Raw genomic sequence first — 21,694 nt, 5'->3', positions numbered from 1 at the left:
AGCTTCTTTTATTAGTATTCTTAGAGAACAATTCCCAGACAGAGACGTTATATGTAAAAAAAATTTAACTCTGGTTCACGATAGGAGAAAGGTTGGTTGTTCAAGTCTTACTGGAATATGCCCTGGATTATCATAGCACAGCTGCACAATACATTGAAGAATGGTCACAAACATATTCTTTGTTTAACCCCCCTGGAATGGGCATGTTGAATTTTAATTTCAAGAAAACCCATACATATGGAAAAAATAGCTTACATTTAGATGGATTTGAAATTTTGGATGAACCCAAGTGTACTTCTGATAGCATAAATGTAGGATAGATTAGAGCAGCCCATCTATCATTAGCCACCTAAGGCTTTTCTGAAGTTTTTCAATTAAATTGAGTATTGCTATTGAGTATTATGATTATTTTTTCACAATTGTGTGTATAGCGTTGGTAAGTTTTGCACTTAAATTTCTCTTTATGTCACAATATATGGAAGCATTATTAAAACAGATTTCCAAATAAAAAATCTTGCATTATTTCTGTTCTGTAATTCTCTTTGGGTTCAGAAATCTAGGAGCCTGAATTCTCTGAAACTTTTTAGCATATTGTTTAGATCAGAAGAAAATACAAATACACCTTGGTGGATATATTTTTGCATTCTGCACAGACACAACCTTTTCCCCCTTTTACCCCAACAAAAACCTGATCTCTAAAAATCATCATGCAAACAAGGCCCAAGATCTATGTTCTAGGTTGGGCAAATCTCTCCACTAGGTGACTTACTAATTAGTAAGTTCAAGTTCATAGTCAATAGAAAGTTACCACAGTGATAATAGCCTAAGACTATGCAGTGAATAGTATAACTAAAGGTTGCAATAAATCTTTGTTTTAGAGCACCCCTTCCTATAATGGTTTCTTCAGATGCAGGTATGGCATCCATTATCTGGAAACCCGTTATCCAGAAAGCTCGGAATTACAGAAAGGCCATCTCCCAAATGCTAAATTTTATCCAAATAATCCAATTTTTAAAAAAAATTTCCTTTTTCTCTAATAAATTAAAAAGTACTTTCATATTTGATCCAAACTAAGATATAATCAATCCTTTTTGGAAGTGAAATCAGCATATTGGATTTATTTAATGTTTACATGATTTTCTAGTAGACTTAAGATTCTTATGAAGATCCAAATAAAAAAAGATAGTTTTAAATTAAAATGATACGAAATAGCTAATGTGAATTTGGATCAGTTAGAGCAGAACAAGCCAGATATACTATACCATCAAAGGCTGTTGGGGCTATTAATGTTATAGAAAGGACATGTTGTAATCCTATCTATAAAAGAAATATTGATTGAACCTTGTACTCCTTTCTCCAGCCCCATCCCCTCCCCTATCCTATTTTGCCTTCTGTACCCTCTCTCCCCCCTTTATATTTTTTGAAAACAATAAAAAAAATATATATACGTTTTCCGCCATACCCCAGCTATCAAGCTTTATGGATAACAGCTCCCATACATGAATTTATTAAAACTGATATGCAGCAGCTACTGTCTGTATTGTTATGGGTAAAACTTTTATACTCGGTGATTAAGCATCAGCAGAGAAAGATTTGGAATGAGTCTGAATGAGCACCTCAAACAACCATAAAGCAAATCCTCTAGGCAAAAATGCTGATGTGTTTTTAACAGACAGGTTTATTATTCTTGTTACTGAGATATTGTTGGTTCATTAATTACAAAACAGTGCCTTATGGCTGCATTTAGATTTTTCACAGCCATACTTATATATTACACAAAGTAATCTGACCCTCTGCTAGGGTTGCCACCTTTTCTGGAAAAAAAATACAGGCCTTTCTAAATATTTATCTTTTTTCCCTATTAATAACATTGGGATCAATCATTATTTTTACCGGCCAGGTGGCAACCCTACCCTCTGCTATTGTGCCAGCACACTCAAGGCTGACTGTGAGCTGTTGGCAGGTCTTGACTGTGTGTCAAATACGGTTGCCACCTGGCCAGTATTTTACCGTCCTGGCTGGTAAAAATTATGGTTGATCCCAATGTTATCAATAGGGAAAAAAGATAAATATATAGGAAGGCCGGTATCTTTTTCCAGAAAAGGTGGCAACCATAGTGTCAAACTAGGACTAGGGTTGGTTGCCACCTTTTCTGGAAAAAAATACCGGCATCCCTATATTCTTGCAGTTTTTTTCTATTAATAACATTGGCGTCAAGCATCATTTTTACATGCCAGGCCAGTAAAATACCGGTCAGGTGGCAACCCTAACTAGGCCCTGGCATTCCAGGTACAAAGAGGCCCAAACAGTTCCCCACCAGCCCACTAAATAATGACTTTCTATGGCATCTTAGAGCAGCCCCTCTGGCATTTGCCAATACCGACAGATTGCCAGTCCGGCCCTGGCTGTTGGTGATGACTTTCACCACATTCATAACAAACTCTACAGTAAAAATAGCCATACTGGCAGTCCATTCCTGCAATTGTAAACCATTCCGTGTGTCTATGTTACTTAGCTCCTTAAAAATATGCTTTATTTACACTCTAGTACAGGGAATACGTAGATAGGGGCGGCTGTATTCGGCCTGTCCAGTTATAGTGCCCCAGTTTTCAAGTCTTTGCAACTATAAACATGACAGCGTTTAAGGAACTACAAATCCCATAATTCCCCGAGCAAGTATTTCAAGCGGGAGAATGTAGGGAAGTATAGTTTTATAGCAAAAGCTGCTTGAATAGTAGGCCGCCAGCAGGTCGCTGTTCACCGGAGGGGTGGTCACTGTATTATGGAAGAGCCCCCCTTCCCAAACTAAAGGAGCGATGCTTTTATCCTTGAGGAGCGAACACTGTGTAAAATGAAAATGTGCTGGTTTTCGGAGGAACAAATCCCTTATCAATAAAATATCTATAAAAATACATATGTTTTCACCCGCAGCGAGGGACGTGTAGGGGGAAATAACAATTTCAGAGCCCTTTATAAAAAACGAGGGAAAATGCTACGTCTTAGAATAGCGCGCTTTGGCAGCAAAGGGAGGGTGAGAAGAAGCTAGGTCCTTGCTCGCTAAACGCATGCGCAGCCTGACCAGCGGAGGGGTGACGTCTTGACTGTGGAACAGCACTGGATTGTGAGCGGAGGGTGGAAGGCAGGTCCCGGAAGCGCCGTTCCGCGCTGGGACTGGCTCCTTCGCAGCCATTTTCTGTCCAACCAAACAGCCGATTCGTGCAGGGAACCAACCAGGGCCGCACTGGAGGTTTGTGCCTGGCTTCGGCCAATGATCGCTAACCGATTCCTTCCCTCAGCTCGAATGAAAGGTCCGCAGCCTACATTGTGTGCGCATCGCCCGTCTTGATGCTTGGCTTGTGGCTGTACCGAGGCACCGGAGGGGGGGAAATCCCAAGGGCCTTCCTGACACCCCCTACCATTTTATTCCCTTTAGTATAGCCGTGGGGCTGAAGGCGCGGCTCGCATTTTTGTTTATGTTGCTCTGGCTATGGGACTCGTGTGCATAGGTCAGTGGATACTGTAGGCTTCTGAGGCTTTAGCCGACCCCCGGGAAAGTGTAATAGGCCCTCCGTCCCCCTTGTTGGCAGCAAGCCTGGCGTTGTACTTGGCGCTGCGTGGCTGCCCATTGTATGGGATCTCTGTCGGCCCACAGTTGCCCGGTTCTATGTGGGTGGTGATTTGGTGCATTGTGGTCAGGTGTGGGGAGCACAAGCCGTTGCTGCGACAGAATCGCACCCCGATATGGCTCTTCTGTAACAGCGGCTCAGCTCTTCGTTCAGTCGGCTGCAGTTACTGGCGCTCTAATAAGATGCACGAGGAGCAGCCGTACAGTAACGACACTGTAGCGCTGCCCACGATCTGGTGAGCCCAAAGAGGCCTTTCTGGTGCCCATGGCAGGGATCTATCCCCTCTACTGCCTATAACAGCCCCAGCCTACACAGCTGCAGGTGATAGTGCGCTTCTGGGAAATGTAGTCCTACAACAGCTGCTGGAGGGGGATTCTGGGAGCTGTAGTCCCTAAATGCTGGGGGTTTTGGATTAGTGTAAGTGTAGCACTGTGCCATGGTATATGTAGGAGTAGTACACAGAACAGCAAGATGTCAGGACATTCTTTTGTGTCCCTTCCCCTCCTCCCATTGCCCCGGGCAGCCATCTGCTTGTCTCCCATGCTGGACAGGGTCCCACTGTGCTGGTGTCTGCTCTCTCTGTATTATTTGCCCTCTCCTTTCATGTCCTCTGCTACATTTCTCTTCCATTAAACTGCCAGTGGACAAATATTTGCAAGTGTGTGTTACTGTTAGTCGCCAGCACCTTGTACTGGGTGATTCATATTCGTTTAACTGCTAGGGGACCATAAAATGAAGATCAGTGGCCTGGATTATAGTCTTGAAAACCCCTCTCCCTTTTCCATGACTACTGTAATTTATGGGGCACATTTGTCAAAAATCCTTGGCCTTTTTCACCTTTTCTTGCAGAGAACAAAAAAAGAATTTATTTGGGTGTTTACTATCATTATGCACACAATTAACAACCTAGTGAGACTTCCCCATAGCCCCCATTATATTTATTATCTGCATAACACTGAAATAATTCCTTGCAAATGAAAATCACTGGGGGTTGACCGTTTGTTAATCCTCTGGCTGGTGCTTCCCTTTATTAATACAGGTTTGGGACCTGTTATCCAGAATGCTCGGGACCTGGGGTTTTCCGGATAACGGATCTTTCTGTAATTTGGGTCTTCATGCTTTAAATCTACTAGAAATTCATTTAAACATTAAACAAACCCAATAGGCTGGTTTTGCTTCCAATAAGGATTAATTATATCTTAGTTGGGATCAAGTACAAGTTACTGTTTTATTATTACAGAGAAAAAGGAAATCATTTTAAAAAATTTGGATTATTTGTGTAAAATGGAGTCTATGGGAGACAGCCATTCCGTAATTCGGAGCTTTCTGGATATCGGGTTTCCGGATAAGGGATCCCATACCTGTACACTGTACCTGAATACTTTTCATTAGATTACTGCCATTGCCTTATTCCTATTGATACCTTATTCTGCTGGGCTGGTGCATGAGCAATAGTATAATAAAGTCAGTTGTTCATCTTTGTGCTAACATTTAGTATGATGTAAAGCTTAATTTTCAGAGACAAATTGCAATTGGTTTTTATTATGTGTGGTTTATGAGTTATTTAGCTTTTTATTCAGAAGCTCTCCAGTTTGCAATTTCAGCAATCTGGTTGCTAGGGTCCAAATTACCCTAGCAACCATGCATTGATTTAAATAAGAGACTAGAATAGGAGAGGAGGTTTTAATTGGGGTCAGTAACCCCTATCTGGAAGCTGAAAAGAGTATGAAGAATTCAAATAAATAATAAAAACATTTTTTTTTAAAAATAAATAAACAATGAAGACCAATTGAAATGTGCTTAATAATTGGCCATTCTATAACATACTTTAATGTGTGAAACTGTAAGAAAAACCCCTGTTGGTTAATTTTTTCCCCTGAAAAGTGGATTTTTATTTTAAAAAGATTGTTCTCTTTTATTCCGTTCAGTTTTTAGATTGTTCAGCAGCAATAAAGACTTTATTCAATAAATTTTTTACTGTTATTCTAAACCTGAAATTAAAAAGTTTTATGTTCCTGTTTCTGGTGTTTGTGTGGCATCTCAGTAATTCAAGTGCAGATTCTGAACTGTTCTAATTTGCTCCGTTTAGTTGCTACATTTCTCAGCAGTATCTTTGGAATATTAGCAACTATTGTATCAATTCTAACAGCTGCCTTTAAAGGACATGTAACCCCCCCCATGCAAAAATGGAATCACTGAAGAGCCTCTTTGAAATCTCTAAATACCTGCCACCCTGGTTGTTCAAAGGTTTATAGTAAAGCTGCAGCATCCCCTTAGTCACTTAGGATTACTTCTGCTCCTCTAACCCCCACTGCCCCCTCCCTCAGGAATTTGCTTTGACTGTTGTCTACTGAGCATGCTCAATTCTTTTCAATTCAGTCTAGCAGCCAGTGAAGAGATTCATTGCTGGTTCCCATAGAAACTCTGCTCTAGTTGTCTGCTCGTATTTTTAAATCCTAACCCCTCTCCTGAGCTCAGAGTAACCCATACAGTGCTCATTCCAAGCAGGACATGTCATCATGGTAAACGCTTCTTGTGTAAGCCTGCATTCTTTAATGACATGACATTTTTCATCAATTTTGCTGGTTATTTATTCCACGTGGCTTTATTCCTTACAATGTGAATAGACAGCCAATGGGAGCATGTTATATTGTGTATAGTGTACCTCTTGATCTGGACAAGTACATAGTTCCCCTCTTCCTTTGGCAATACTCCTAGAGATACATTTATAAGTGCTTGACAAACTGCTATTGATCTACCACTCTCTCTCACACCAACAGGGCATGCTTCAAGTTACCTACAAATCTGCTGGGAATATCCATTCAGTTTACTAATCTGCTTCTCTGTGGTTATCCGTAACATGTACTATTCCAGTTGGAAATTCAGTGCACTGCTCACAGAGTTAAGAGGATGAATTCTCAGTGGTGGTGGCAGATTACAAGGCACTCTGACATGCACTCCATCCATTTTGGATTGATTCACAGGAGACACAAACATTGCTTCTTAGATGATCTTATTCAGTGTTGGACTGGGATACCTGGGGCCCACCAGAAAACCTTAGGCTGAGGGCCCACTTTCCAAAGTACTCTACCTCCTTTCCTCGCTCAACCTCTTTATTCTCCTAGTCTCTTTTCTCTACATACTATACTATATCATTCCATTATTAAGCCTCTTTTTTCTCATAAAGAAATGGGGAAAGGCCATGAAATAGGCCAAATGGTTAGAAGCAAGAGGCCCACTGACCCCTGGGCCCACCGGAGTTTTCCTGGTATCCCTGGGGGCCAGTCTGACACTGATTTTATTAGCAAGAAAAACATTGTTGCATAAATCCTACTCCAACTTCACTTCTGCTGAGTCACCTCATTCGCTGGGAAACCAAACCGGCATTGCTCTGGGCTCCAGATAATTTTTTAGGAAAGTTTTAAAAAAGTTGATTAATCTTATATAGTCAGAGGGACACCTGAAGCAATAGAATATAATATAAATCACTAGTATGGTCCTTTCCTAAGCTACATCAGGAGAATACTTACCTTGTTCCTTCCACTCCTTATGGGTACACACTCCATTGTGATATTTTGCCATTTGCAATTGTAATCAGTATAACAGAAAAGGTTCTTGCTATTTGTATTATTTTATATTTTGTTATATTTTTCAATTAAAAAAAACAATGTAACCCATTAAAAATTCAGTTTAGGGCTAGCAGACACTGCAGATGGCACTCCCCCAGCAAACTCAGGAAAGCTTGGGTACAGTCAATTTATGGCTTATGCCCAGAGCCGGACATCAAACATCTGAGCAATGACTGCATTGTAAGAGACTTCAGGCTACAAACAGGAAAGAATATCTGTTGCCTCATTCATTCCAAAACTGTTGGGCTGGAACACCCAAGGGACCAGGACCAGAAACGGGAGGGTTTAGCTTGAAGGCCTGTATGAGTGGGAAATGTCTGTTTCCCTTGGATGCCCTAGAAGCCCAGCTAGCAGGTCAATTAGGGTGAAATTTTATGTGAACAATGATTTTCTGTTCAGAAACAGATGGCTTAATGCCTGAAATAGTTTTCATATCTGAGACAAATTATTTGTCTAAGTATTTATATAGAAAAATAGATTCACAGCAAACAGACTTTTGAATTGTCCAGTTGCATTCTCCATTTAAAGGGGACCTGTCACCATAATAAATAATTCCAAATTCTTTATTATCATGTTAGCTGAGCACAATAAACTTTACTTACACTATATGTATTATTTAAATTGTGTTTCCTTCAGTCTTGGAATTACACCATCACAGCAAGCTTTGAAGAACCAGTTTGCGGACACTTATTAACTTAAATTTTGTATCACCCCAAAATCTTGTGTATGCATCAGAATTGGAAATGTAATGCCCATGCGCAGTGCCCTACATAATTATAGAGCCTGAGGAGGGAATGTGAGAAGTGCAGTGATATGTAGGAAGTGCTGAATGGAAAGTTAAATTAATTGACTGCCCCACCTCTATGCCTCAGGCATAGAGGCGGGGCAGATAATATTTGATTGACAGCTCAAATATTTAAATACCTTTATAACTGGTATGGATGTTTTAATGTTTAATTTGCAAAGGACTTTCATTATGCAGCTTTTTATGTGTAGGTGACATTTCCACTTTAACAAATAGAAAGACTACCACTAGATTCCAGTAAAGAAGATCTGGACCCTGTTTGTTAAAGGAGGCAATATACCTTGTTGCTCAATGAGACTGCAATAAATAGGGCTTGTGCCGAACATACTTTTAGTCTAACGTTTTAATCACAATCTGTCAGTTATAAGTTATATCATTTTTTTTTCTCTGTGCTCTTCATTTTAGATGGACGGTGATAGCTCTACAACAGATACTTCTCAGTTAGGGATTTCCGGAGACTACATAAGTGGGGGCCATTATGTAATACAGCCCCATGATGGTAAGTTTCATCACATAATTTCATTCTTGCCAAGTTACATTCATTTGTAAACTGACGCACACTTTTGATACCTGTTTATTCCAACTTCTCAAATGTTTGTCAGGCTGAGTTCATGTTTGTACCAAAGGCCAAATATTCTTTGCTGTTTGGCCTCATATGACAGTCTGCCTTCATAACATAGTAGAAGTGAGTCCTGCCTAATTGGTCTGATCATTATTTCCAAACTCTTAACTCCTGCCACTTCCGTATTGGTTCTGAGCAAATTAAATAGCAATGGACTAGCTGTCTGAATGGCACTGTCTGTAGCCAGCATTATATTTAGAGCAGGCAGGTTATTAATCAGAATTAAAGTTCAGTTAAGGAAAGTAGTTTTGAAAAAATATAATTTGCTTGCAATTTGAAAAATGGTTGACTTCAAGGTCTGTGGCCTTACAATAAGAAAAGAGGAGACCCATATTCTTGTTGTAAGGTGCTCATTGTAAAAGATGTATTTGCTAACTCATTCTCATTGTTTATTGTGTTCCAGGGGACACAGAAGACAGTTTAAATGACCCAGATGACACAAATGGATCTAAAGAAAGTTTCAGAGAGCAAGATATTTATCTCCCCATCGCTAATGTGGCAAGGATAATGAAAAATGCTATACCACAGACAGGAAAAGTAATGTCCACAGATTGTACTTTCTTATCTAACACACAGCTTTATTTTGTACCTTTCTTTGTTTTTGGCACTTTAACTCTGAATGGAATGTAACCATCAGCAAATAGAATCAAATGCTCAAATACTCCCAAACCCTCTCGCTGAAAAACAACCAATATTCCTCTGTGTAAACTGATAATATACATTCACATTTATTTATTATCACATATACCTTCAGGGAAGCACATCTGTTATTGTGGAGGTGAAGTGTCTTATGCCGATCTCATGTATTTACATTTTAATGTAGTATATTGTGATGCTATTACTATAATAACTATTTGAGTTTTGGATCCAAATGTACATTGGAAAATTAAATGTATGGATCTTGTCACATGCAGTCTCATGGTAAATGGGTTGCATTCGATTATCATGTTAAAATGCAGTAGGATATATATATATATATATATATATATATATATATATATATATATATATATATATATATATATATATATATACAGGAAGAACACCAACAATGAGAGAGATTTAAAGGGCTACCCCTTATCAAATAGTTAATATATTACCGTATAAGTTCTGTGACACCACTCCTCAGACAAGTGACCCATTAAGCCATCCGCATCACACACTTGAGATGAACTGCAGTCACCCCTATGGCTAAGGCGAAATTATTGTGCATCTCGGCCTGTAGAGAAATGCAAGCCGAGTATCCGCTCCACTGCTGCTCCTCTGCTCCTGCCTGCGCTCTGAAGCATTCTTTCTGCTCGGGTGCAGGCAGACGCAGCACATTTCTGTGCTGAAATGCGGCATTTTGCACCAAAAATATACACTGCCTACAGAAAGAGATGGGGAGCAGCAGGGCAGAGAATCCATAGTGGCTGGCCCTAGCCGACGAGTCCGTCTGTATTTTGGCTGCTAAGTAAATTAAAGGGGTCATTTACATGTCCTAAAATGTGCAGGTAAAGGCAAATAACTGCTTTCCTTCTGTGGAGCTATAAATGGAAGATGTATTTGTGTGATGATTTAATAGTTTTATTGCTTAGAAAGAATGAAATGGGAAGAATGTGCCCTGGACCCCTTTCAGAGAATCCAAACAAGTAAATCATTTCTCCTTTAACTTTCTTGACAGATCGCAAAAGACGCCAAGGAGTGTGTACAGGAATGCGTAAGCGAGTTTATTAGCTTTATAACATCTGAAGCGAGTGAGCGATGCCACCAGGAGAAGCGAAAGACCATCAATGGAGAAGATATTCTATTTGCTATGTCGACACTAGGCTTTGATAGTTATGTAGAGCCATTAAAGTTGTATCTTCAGAAATTCAGAGAGGTAGGTTTTTCCTTAAACAGCATCCGTTCATGTAATTAATGTGCTGCAAGTGATATCCCAGGCCTTTGATATTTTATTATTTATTAGTTGGGTATTTACTATACCATATATAATATTTGAAAGGTGATTAAATACCTGTGTTAATTTACTACCTGTTGTTACAAAAAGGCTTTCTCCTGGCAAAGCTTACCCTAGACTGCATATTTAGTATGACATGGAAATCCATAGATCGTTTGTAGTTGACAATCTTCATTTAATGTTAGGTATCAAAAGCTATTCACAGTGATTCCAGGGTCAGGTTAATATAAAAAAAAAAAAAGCTTATCATATAATGTACTGCATAACTAAAGTGCTTATTTTTATCATGTTGCATATACAGAAATTCTGATGTCCTATCTTAAAACAATACTGGTAGTGGGTGGAAAATACACATGCAGAATAGGCAACAGCATGCTAATAGAAATGCTCTATTTTTCTTTTAAAGGCAATGAAAGGGGAAAAAGGCATTGGTGGTACAGTTACAACAGGAGATGGTCTGGGCGAAGACCTTGCAGAAGAACCTTTCAGTAAGTGCCGTTTTTGTGGCTAGAGAAAGAATAATGAAAGGAGAAGTGTCTGTTTCTCCCCTTTGTGTAACTGAGATTGTGCTAATACAGATACAACATAAATGTTTGTTTTATTTTACAGCTAGCCAAATACCAGCAGGTTTAATAACCACAGATGGACAGCAACAGAATGTTATGGTTTATACCACATCATATCAGCAGGTATGCTTGTATGAATGAAGTTTTAATTTCCATGCAAAATAAATGTCCAGACATTTGTATTGCATTAGCTGTGAATGGTAGAAGCATGAGGTGCCTGCATTTCAGCTTGTAGCAGTTTAAATACAGTGTACTGTCCACTGTAAAGATAAAAGATATTCACCGTTTGCTGTTTTTCTTTTCTCTCGCTGTGTCACATGTTGCATGGTATATTTTATAGAGGAATTAGAACTGAAGGATCTGTGGCAAAATGGTACTTTTATGCTGGGGCCATAGATTTATACACTTGGTGATGCTAGGGTTAGAGTTGACACTATATTACTATATTGACGTGCAATCTCCAGGGTGTATTTTTGTTTGCAAATCTTGCCATTTTTAGGGCTGCAGCAGCCTTATTTTCCAAGCTTAACTCTTATGAATTCCATAATAATTCAGGCTCTTATGCTTCCATATAGACCAGCAGACAGTAACCTGACTGCTCTGTAGTGACATAGACCTAACTTCCACCCCTAGAATATCCTCACCTGGGCATGCAGCAATTTCAGTTCCTGTCTATGATCAGTCTAAAGAGCAGGGTTCCCGAGTATTCTGAAGCAGTGCAATAAAATTTAATGTGTTTCAAAGCTGCATCCAAAACATTAAAGAGATACTGACACCTTTTTTTCTTTAACATCTACCATAATATTGACTTCACTGCACGCTACTTATAATTTTGCCATAAAGTATTTGCCCAATGCTTTTTCATTACCCATCTGACTCCCTGTGATCGCCTATGAGGGGGCTGCCGTATTTGTGCAGCAGGAGTACGTTATCATTAGAAACTTTAGCTGAGAGGCTGAGACGGGACAGTCAGGCTGGCAAAACAATCAGCGTGACCTATAGGTAACTTTTAATGCACATTCATATTTTAAAAAGTAGTTTTTTAGTGAGTATCACTTTAAGGCTGTTCAGCCAATGTTCAGGTGTCATTTGTTGTATATGGCATTTGCACTGACAATGTTATTACAGGTTTAGAACTGAAATTATAAGACCCTTTTTTATTTACCATAGTTAGGTACATAGTGTTATAGATGCACATCTAGTTTGTGAACAGGATTGGACTGGGCTGCGGGACACGGGGGGGGGGTAGCCGCTCTCCCTTACCCCCCCCCCCGATCAAGGATAGCCGAGCTCCCTTACTTTTCCCCTGATCAAGGATAGTCGCTCTCCCTTACCTCCCCCTGATCAAGGATAGCTGCTCTCCCTTACTTTCCCCCTGATCAAGGATAGTCGCTCTCCCTTACCTCCCCCTGATCAAGGATAGCCGCTCTCCCTTTCTTTCCTCCTGATCAAGGATAGTCGCTCTCCCTTACCAACCCCTGATCAAGGATAGCCGCTCTCCCTTACTTTCCCCCTGATCATTACCCCCTGATCAAGGATAGCCGCTCTCCCTTACTTACCCCCTGATCAAGGATAGCCGCTCTCCCTTACTTACCCCCTGATCAAGGTTAGCCACTCTCCCTTACCTCCCCCTGATCAAGGATAGCCGCTCTCCCTTACTTACCCCCTGATCGAGGATAGCCGCTCTCCCTTACTTACCCCCTGATCAAGGATAGCCTCTCTCTCTTACCTCCCCCTGATCAAGGATAGCCACTCTCCCTTACCTCCCCCTGATCAAGGATAGCCGCTCTCCCTTACTTCCCCCTAATCAAGCATAGTCGCTCTCCCTTACCACCCCCTGATCAAGGATAGCCAATCTCCCTTACTTTCCTCCTGATCAAGGATAGCCGCTCTCCCTTACCTCCCCCTGATCAAGGATAGCCGCTCTCCCTTACCAAAACCTGATCAAGGATAGCCGATCTCCCTTACTTTCCTCCTGATCAAGGATAGATGCTCTCCCTTACTTTCCTCCTGATCAAGGATAGCCGCTCTCCCTTACTTTCCTCCTGATCAAGGATAGCCGCTCTCCCTTACTTCCCCCTAATCAAGCATAGTCGCTCTCCCTTACCTCCCCCTGATCAAGGATAGCCTATCTCCCTTACTTTCCTCCTGATCAAGGATAGCCGCTCTCCCTTACCTCCCCCTGATCAAGGATAGCCGCTCTCCCTTACCAACACCTGATCAAGGATAGCCGATCTCCCTTACTTTCCTCCTGATCAAGGATAGATGCTCTCCCTTACTTTCCTCCTGATCAAGGATAGCCGATCTCCCTTACTTTCCTCCTGATCAAGGATAGCCGATCTCCCTTACTTTCCTCCTGATCAAGGATAGATGCTCTCCCTTACTTTCCTCCTGATCAAGGATAGCCGCTCTCCGTTACCTCCCCCTGATCAAGGATATCCGCTCTCCCTTACCAACCCGATTGCAGCCACAAAGGATAAGGTATGCACAGGGGAGGAGGGGTGTTGAGGCACCAGTGACTGAAGGTCACCACAACTATTCTCATATTTATACAATAATGTCATTCCCAACCCTCACCCTTTTCCTCTTCAAACACTAATGTCTACAAACTGTCTCTCTACAGATATCTGGTGTTCAGCAAATCCAGTTCTCCTGATTTTGAAGGAAAAATCCCAATGTGCAAACATGAGTCAGGAAGAAAGCTATAGCAATTTGAATGCGATGGAGTACAATGGTGTGTGAGGTCGTCCATTTCCCCCCCCTTCCCCCTTTTTTATTTAAATTTTTGTTTTTTGTATATTGCGTTGCTGTAATGTAGCTTTCTCAGGCATGTCATATGGGGGATAAAACCCACTGTTATATATATATATATATTTTTATTTTTCGTTAGTTTTAAGAATTGGATTTTAAATGCATTATTTCAGTACTTTTTTTTTTTTTTTTGTACAAGAGTTGTTCTTCTGACTCCTGTATGCATTGTAAATTAATGATTTATTACTGTCTGAGATTTGGAGACAGTTTCTTATTTTCATATTGAATTGTGTAACTTCTTTTGTAAATCAAATAAAGAAAAATGCTTCATTTGCGATGTTTCCATTTTAATAAAACATAAAACTCTTTTTTTGTTAGTTGGTGTTAGTTACAGTTGTATTAGACTTGTATAAAAAATATTGTACACATTCTTATGGAACCCTGAGTTTATCATCCTAACGCTGACATATTGCACAATGTCGCAATGGAGCTTACAATCTAAGGTTCTCATCACATACATGATAGTCCTTTTATCAGGAGTGAATTAAAGGGGACCTGTCACCTTTGAAATAAAACCTCCAGAACGTTAACTGCATGTATAAACAATATAAATAAGACCTCTGCTACCTCTCTGTGTAGTTCTATAGTGCCCAAACCTCTGACAAATGTGCCATATTATTCCTCCATCTTTGCTGCTGACATAAATGTGCAGTGTATAAACTCTCGCATGTGCAACAAGTTGTTGGGTGTGCATATTTCTTCCCTTCTGAATCGAGAAGTTGTCAAGCTACGAAAAAAAATCTTCAAATGGATTAGGAAGGGGGAAAAATAGAAATGCATTCATTATCACTGAATGCTGGGAGACCTCTATGCCTTAGGCATAGACGTTGTTGGATTTTGATTGACGGGGCATTCACATAAGGGATTATTGTTTTTAAAGTAATGTTTAAAAAAAAAAAAAAGGAAGTTTCTTTTTCTGTACTGTCCATTCTGCCAGCTCAAATATTTGAAGGTATGGGTGACAGGCCCTCTTTAAAGGAACAGTAACACCAAAAAATGAAAGGGTATTAAAGTAGTGAAAATATCATGTACTGTTGTCCTGCACTGGTAAAACTGATGTGTTTGCTTCAGAAACACTACTATAGTTCATATAAACAAGCTGCTGTGTAGCAATGGCGGAAATTGAAAAAAGGCTATATGGCACAGGTTAAATAGTGGATAACAGATAACACCATTGTGTTCTACAGAGTTTATCTGCTGTGTAACTTGAGTCTTTTCTCCTTTGAATGGCTGCCCCCATTGTTACACAGCAGCTTATTTATATTAACAATAGTAGTGTTTCTGAAGCACACACCAGTTTTACCAGTGCAGGGCAACACTGCATTATATTTTTATTACTTTAAAACTATTTCATTTTTTGATGATTGAATGGTCCTTTAACCTTCCTGTAAGTTTTGAAAGGAACCAGAGTACCCTGGGGAAACCCACACAAGCATGGGTAGAACACGCAAACTCATTGCAGATAGAGCCCTGGGTGGAATTAAACCTAGAACCCAACTGCTGCAAGGCAGTAATTCTAATAACCTCTGTCCATTAATGGAATAGTAACACAAAAAATGTGTTTTTAAAGGACTGAAAATACAATGTACTATTTCCCTGTACTGGTAAAACTGATCTGTTTGCTTCAGAAACTCTACTGTAGTTTATATAATCAAGCTGCTGTGGAGCAATGGGGGCAGCCATTCAAGCACAGGATATACAGTAGATAAGTTCTGAAGAATCCCATTGTATATTACAGGGCGTATCCATTATCTGCTGTGTCGCCTGTGCCTTTTCTCCTTTTTCAGCTTTGAATGGCTGCCCCCATGGCTACACAGCAGCGCTTCTGAAGCAAACACACCAGTTTTACCAGTGCAGGGCAACAGTACATTATTTTGTCATTCCTTTAAAACACTTTCATTTTTTGGTGTTACTGTTCCTTTAAAGCAAGTCAACCCCAAAATAAAAATGTGCCAAATAAAAGAAAACCTAATTCTAAGCAACTTTCCAATATACATGTATTAAAAGTTTTTAGTGCTTTTTAAGTTGTTCGTAAAAACAATTGCTATTGAAAGCAGCATTTGCTTAACTCCTGGTTGTTACTTTATAAAAATGTAAAGGTAAAAAATTAATACACTATTATTTTTCTCCCCCTCAATAATCTGTGGTTTTTGAGGCATACAGTAATCCAATCCTGAACAAGGTAGTTATACATTACACCTTCTACTGTTCTTAAGAATTCATTTAATTTCTAAACAAAAAACAACACGACATAAGGGGGAAAAAACATACAATTTTAATCTGGCATGGCTGCTCTTTTTAAAGAATACAATGTAAGACAATGTCACATGGTTAGAGTAGGGTAAGAGGTGTGCAAAGAAAATTGTCTTGAAGCAAATCAAATTATTTTGCAATGTTACAACATCAACCATATTTTCATTCAGCAAGACATGTACATTAGACACTTTGTGTATACTGTGCATTGTCCAATATTAAATACAAAGGAACAATATAACAGACTATAATTAGCAGAAAACAACAGTAATTTCTTTTTCTCTTGCATAAATGTATAACTCCACTGCAATCCATTTAGGATCTCAAGGTACACACAAACGTAATGAAATGTACGCCTAGAATAAGGATTGGATTGATCCAAAATATAAGTTAGGCTTAAATAAGTTAAATCAGATTTTCAAACACACTTCACAAGGAAATATTTTACAAAGGAATGGCATTCATTGTGTGTTTAATTCAATTGCTTAGATTTGATCACAATTCAAAAATATATGTCTACATAAAGCCTACTTTATTTTACACTATCCACTTCTGGTTCTGGCCAGCATGTTCCATTTCGAAGTGCAAATGTCCTACAGTAAACACTACTCACTGTACTTGCAAATGTTAATGTAGCAATGCATTCCACAAACTACACAGGCATTGTTATCTAAATGTAGCAATGTTTAATGTCACAGTAGGTTTATTTACATGGTCATCCCAAACTGATCCTACAATATGGTCTTTAAGGCTCATTTACAGTGGGATGAACACAGGTGTTGGTACACAACTGTCTCGCCCTTGCACAACACAATATATAAATTGTGCTGCACCCTGCCCCAAATACACCTTTGTTGGCATGTCCAGTGCAAGGGAGCCATGTACTTAAAAAAATTGTTTAGTATAAAAACTGGGTAAATAGACAGGCGGTGCAAAATAAATAATGTTTCTAATATAGTTACTTAGCCAAAAATGTAATGTATAAAGGCTGGAGTGACTGGATGTCTAACATAATAGCCAGAACACCACTTCCTGCTTTGCAGCTCTCTTGGTTTCCACCGATTGGTTAACAAGCAGTAACCAATCAGTGACTTGAGGGAGGGGCACATGAGCCATAACTGTTTGCTTTTGATTCTGACCTGCATGCTAAAGATAATTTCAAACTCACTGAACAGTTATGTCCCACGTGGGCCCCCATAAAGTCGCTGACTAACTCAGAGTTAGAGAGCTGAAAAGCAGGAAGTTGTGTTCTGACTATTATGTTAGACATCCAATCACTCCAGCCTTTATACATTACATTTTACTAATAATATTAAAAACATTTTTAATTTGCACAACATATCTAGTTACCCAGTTTTTATTTTTACACTGAACTGTTTCTTTAATGTCTGGATTCTGATGAACTTTGAACCCATTCGTGCTCCTTGTACTTCACAAATAATGGACAGATGGGCATGCAATCACCATATCATGCCCCTCATATGGCTGCCAATCGCCTGCAAGTGCACTATTCACCACCAGGCACAAATATTTATTCCCTATACAAATATATAAAGATCCATCCCTGACATTGAAGGGTGCAAAAAAAAAAAAAAAAAAGAATTGGGGAATGTGCCTTGTAGACAAAATAAAACATTTTTGCTGTTTGTGACCCTTATAGTAAATTAGTCCTATTATGTTCATAACCAACACATTTTATAAATATATCAGCGGAGTTTTACTTTGTCTTGGCTTTTATGTGGGCAGCACTTATGTTGGTGCCTGAAAGGCAGATGGTGGATAGATATAATTACTTTTAAGGTGACTATTATATGTAAAATATATATCAGGTATTAAGTTGAGATGTACACATTTTATGGCTTCATAATTCATAAATACTTCTAAGGTTGTACTTTGCAGGATAGGTTGTGGTCCTGTTTCAGGCTTTTGAAAGCACAATGCCTTTCAGATCTTGTCTACTATTGTGCCTTTTATGTAGATATGTTTTTCCTTTACACGGCACAAATGCTCAAAATAAAACACTCAATGAGTGTTTGGTTAATATTTGTTAAGAAAAATATATTAAATGGAGTTAATAAACATAACAAGCCTCCTTTATACTGTAGCTCATCGCAACCAGTCAGAATATTACTTTTTTTATTATCTAACTTGTAATAGACAATAGCTAATGGTATGTAGGCTGGTACAGTATAGGTTTTGGCCAAGGCAAATCTGACCATGCTTAGTATATGTGCCTGTATTTAAGTTATATCAGAAGCCACCAACATTCACCACTAGCTTATCTATACTACAAATCAAAGGAACGTGGATATTTTATGTTACTGGATTGCACATTATCACAAGTTAAAACATGCTGGTATCTGAAGGACAACAATATCAGGGATAGAGCTGGACCTGAGAACAAATGAATGAAAAGAATTAAACATTAAGCATTTTTAATGACTGATACAGTGCTGGCTTTTGTCCCCATTAAGGCTGAGGGCACACTGTAGTATGAATTATTTTCTGTTCGGGAGTCCATATGGCTGATTTCTGTAAATCTCTAACCAAGCCAGAGGGACATGCCCCAGTTCCAAAGGCAGTCACAATGCATAAGTTATATCAAAAAAATATATGTTCCAAGGCTTCTTTGTAGTAAAAATTATTTATTAATATTCACATTATAAAAATTGGTACATACTGACCCCACATGGCCCACCTTACACGTTTCGTACCCTCTGGCACTAGTGCTGGAGGGTACGAAACGCGTAAGGTGGGCCATGTGGGGTCAGTATGTACCAATTTTTTTAATGTGAATATTAATAAATAATTCATTTTTACTACAAAGAAGCCTTGGGACATATATCTTTTGATACAACTTATGCATTCACACTGTAGTATGGCCTGCTTCTCTCTACCTGCTTTTTGGAGGCAGAAACTGATCTGCTCCTATACATTTGTGTGTAGTTCTACTAACAGGCACAGTATAGCTGCTCTCAGTCCAGTGTTGTGCCAGTAGAACTACATAAAGAAGCATATGGAAGCAGATCTGCTCTCCATCTGTTTAAAAAACACAGATGGAGAGACACACCTAACGAATCTCGGCCTGCGAAGAAATACAAGATGACAATCCGCTCCTCCTCTTCTTTTGCGCTGCCTGCACCCAGAAGACACTGTGGAATTCAGCGCCAAAATGCGAGATTTTGCATTTCACCATGAAGTCTGTCGCATCTGCCTGCATGAAACCCATCTACAAATCAATGCGGCTGCCACCAGAAGAAGTTATTTAGAGCTTTAGAGAGGAGTGTGCTGGGGAAATGCTGGATTGTAAAATAGGAAAATGACTGCTGAAACATGAGTAACAGTCAGCCAATCACTTGTGTTATCTCTCTCTCTTTTGCATGCCTATTGCTTTTGAGGTGGATAATCATGGCCATACCCTATAAGTACCAATTTCAGTGGAAGGTTACAGTGATCTGGATTAATAACAGCTATTTGTCACATACGGGGAACTTATATTACAATGCACTAACAAATCTCCTCTTCAGTCATAATTGTGAGGCTGACAGCATACAGGTTTTTTTTTTTGTGATACGTAATAGAGGTATCTGGCAATCAGACAAGTACATCTGGCAAATGATCAGAATTCTTCTAAACATACATTTTTGTATATTGAGATAGCTCAACTCTCTTCAAGGCTGCAAACATATCTTGTCCAAACAATATTCTAGTGAAACATAATTATACCTTTTATATTAAAAATAAAATCAATTACTGTACTCATAATCATAAGTATACTGTTAAAATTGGCACAGCTTTGAGATACCATAAGGCTCATTAAAGGGGAACTAAAGTCTAAAATAGAACAAGAAATGCTGTATTTTGTATACTAAACATAAACTTACTGCACCACAAGCCTAATCAAACAAATGATTTATGCTTTCAAAGTTGGCCACAGGGGGTCACCATCTTGTAACTTTGTTAAACATCTTTACAAGACCAAGACTGTGCACATGCTCAGTGGTCTGGTCTGGTCTGCTTAGGGATCATCATAAATTATCAAAACAGCACAGTCAAATAATATCTGCCAAAAGCCAATACAGCAAGACTGATTAATAATCAGAATATGAAGACTGCACTGGGTCCTGTGTTGTCATATAATAAATACAACTTTTATCCAACTCTGCAGAACCAGTGGCTGCAGCAAAATATTTCTTCAATGAGAATCCCAAAATCTGTTTAAATCTGGCTCCATGCTCTTTGTCCTTGCCACTGAAGTTGGAAACATTATAAGGGATGGATGTAGAGGCAAAAATAAAATCCAATACGAATCTCTACACAGTGGGCGACTGCTCGACAGGGAAACAAACAAAGCTGCTTGAGTTCTGCATGGCTGGGAAATAATGTGGGGGCTTCCCTCTGCCCTTTGAAAGTATGATCGTTTCCCTGCAGAGCAGCTAGGGACCGTCTGAAGTTTCCTATCTGCAGCAGTCAGAGCAAGTAAATGGAGAATTTCACTGCATAGAGTCAGGTTTCTTATAAAAACAGTACACATTTTTTTAATTTTTTTTCATTAAAGAAAGTAAAAATTAGATTTTATATTTTTTTTGCCTTTACATCACCTTTAAACATGGAGTCCATGCACAAAGGACTTGTGCCAGGACTCATAGGGAGGCCTTGGGAAGGAGTGAAAACCAGGTGCAGTACTGATAGATGCAAGGATACCCAGTATTAACACATTCAAGAGAAAAACAAAAGGCACAATTGCCTGCCCCCTAGCTGTCAGGGCCGGATTTGAAGGGCAGGCGCCCCTAGGCCACGTGGTCCTAGCACCCGTCCACACTACCCCCACGCGAGGAGCACAGAGGAGGAGCCGAAGCACTGGGGATCTGCGCGTCCCCAGTGCTCCCGAGAAATTGGCCGGATCGGCATGCCGCCCTTAATACTTTGCCACCCTAGGCCCGGGCCTTTGTGGCCTCGCCAAAAATCCGGGATCACTACTCAGGTTGTGAATCTGAAGGACAGCTTTAAAGTTAAAACTAAACAGCATCCTTTTTCATATAAAATAATAAAGGTATGGGACCTGTTATTCAGAATGCTCGGGACCTGGGGTTTTCCAGATAATGGATCTTTCCGTGATTTGGATCTTCATACCTTAAGTCTACTAGAAAATCATGCAAACATTAAATAAATCCAATAGGTTGGTTCTGCTTCCCATAAGTATTAATTATAGCTTGGTTTAGATCAGGTACAAGCTACATCTTTATTATTACAGAGAAAAAGAAAATTAAAAAAAAACTTGGAATATTTGGATAAAATGGAGTCTATGGGGTATATTTATTAAAAAGTGAAGTTAGAGATGGCTAAAGTTCACTAGAGGTAAATTCCGCCACTCTCCATTCATTTGTATGGGATTTTTTTTAAAGAATATTTATCAATGGGTGAAAGTTCATCCTTTGATAAA

General features: G+C 39.4%; 1 protein-coding gene across 1 annotated transcript; it reads left to right on the top strand.

Annotated features, from left to right (window-relative positions):
- Nucleotides 1-3,202: 3,202 nt before the first annotated feature.
- On the top strand, nt 3,203-13,936 carry nfyb.L (nuclear transcription factor Y subunit beta L homeolog; the record flags this gene model as incomplete). Its single annotated transcript, NM_001090334.1, is given in 7 exon segments — nt 3,203-3,247; nt 8,466-8,559; nt 9,086-9,219; nt 10,346-10,543; nt 11,028-11,109; nt 11,231-11,310; nt 13,811-13,936. Coding segments are annotated over 6 exon segments (621 nt in total). The 5' UTR covers nt 3,203-3,247.
- Between the last annotated feature and the right edge of the window lie 7,758 nt (nt 13,937-21,694).

The sequence above is a fragment of the Xenopus laevis genome, chromosome 3L, assembly GCF_017654675.1.
Source record: "Xenopus laevis strain J_2021 chromosome 3L, Xenopus_laevis_v10.1, whole genome shotgun sequence".
NCBI classification, from domain to species: domain Eukaryota; kingdom Metazoa; phylum Chordata; class Amphibia; order Anura; family Pipidae; genus Xenopus; species Xenopus laevis.
Note: the sequence above shows the minus strand (reverse complement) of the source record. Positions and strands in the feature narration are given on the sequence as shown.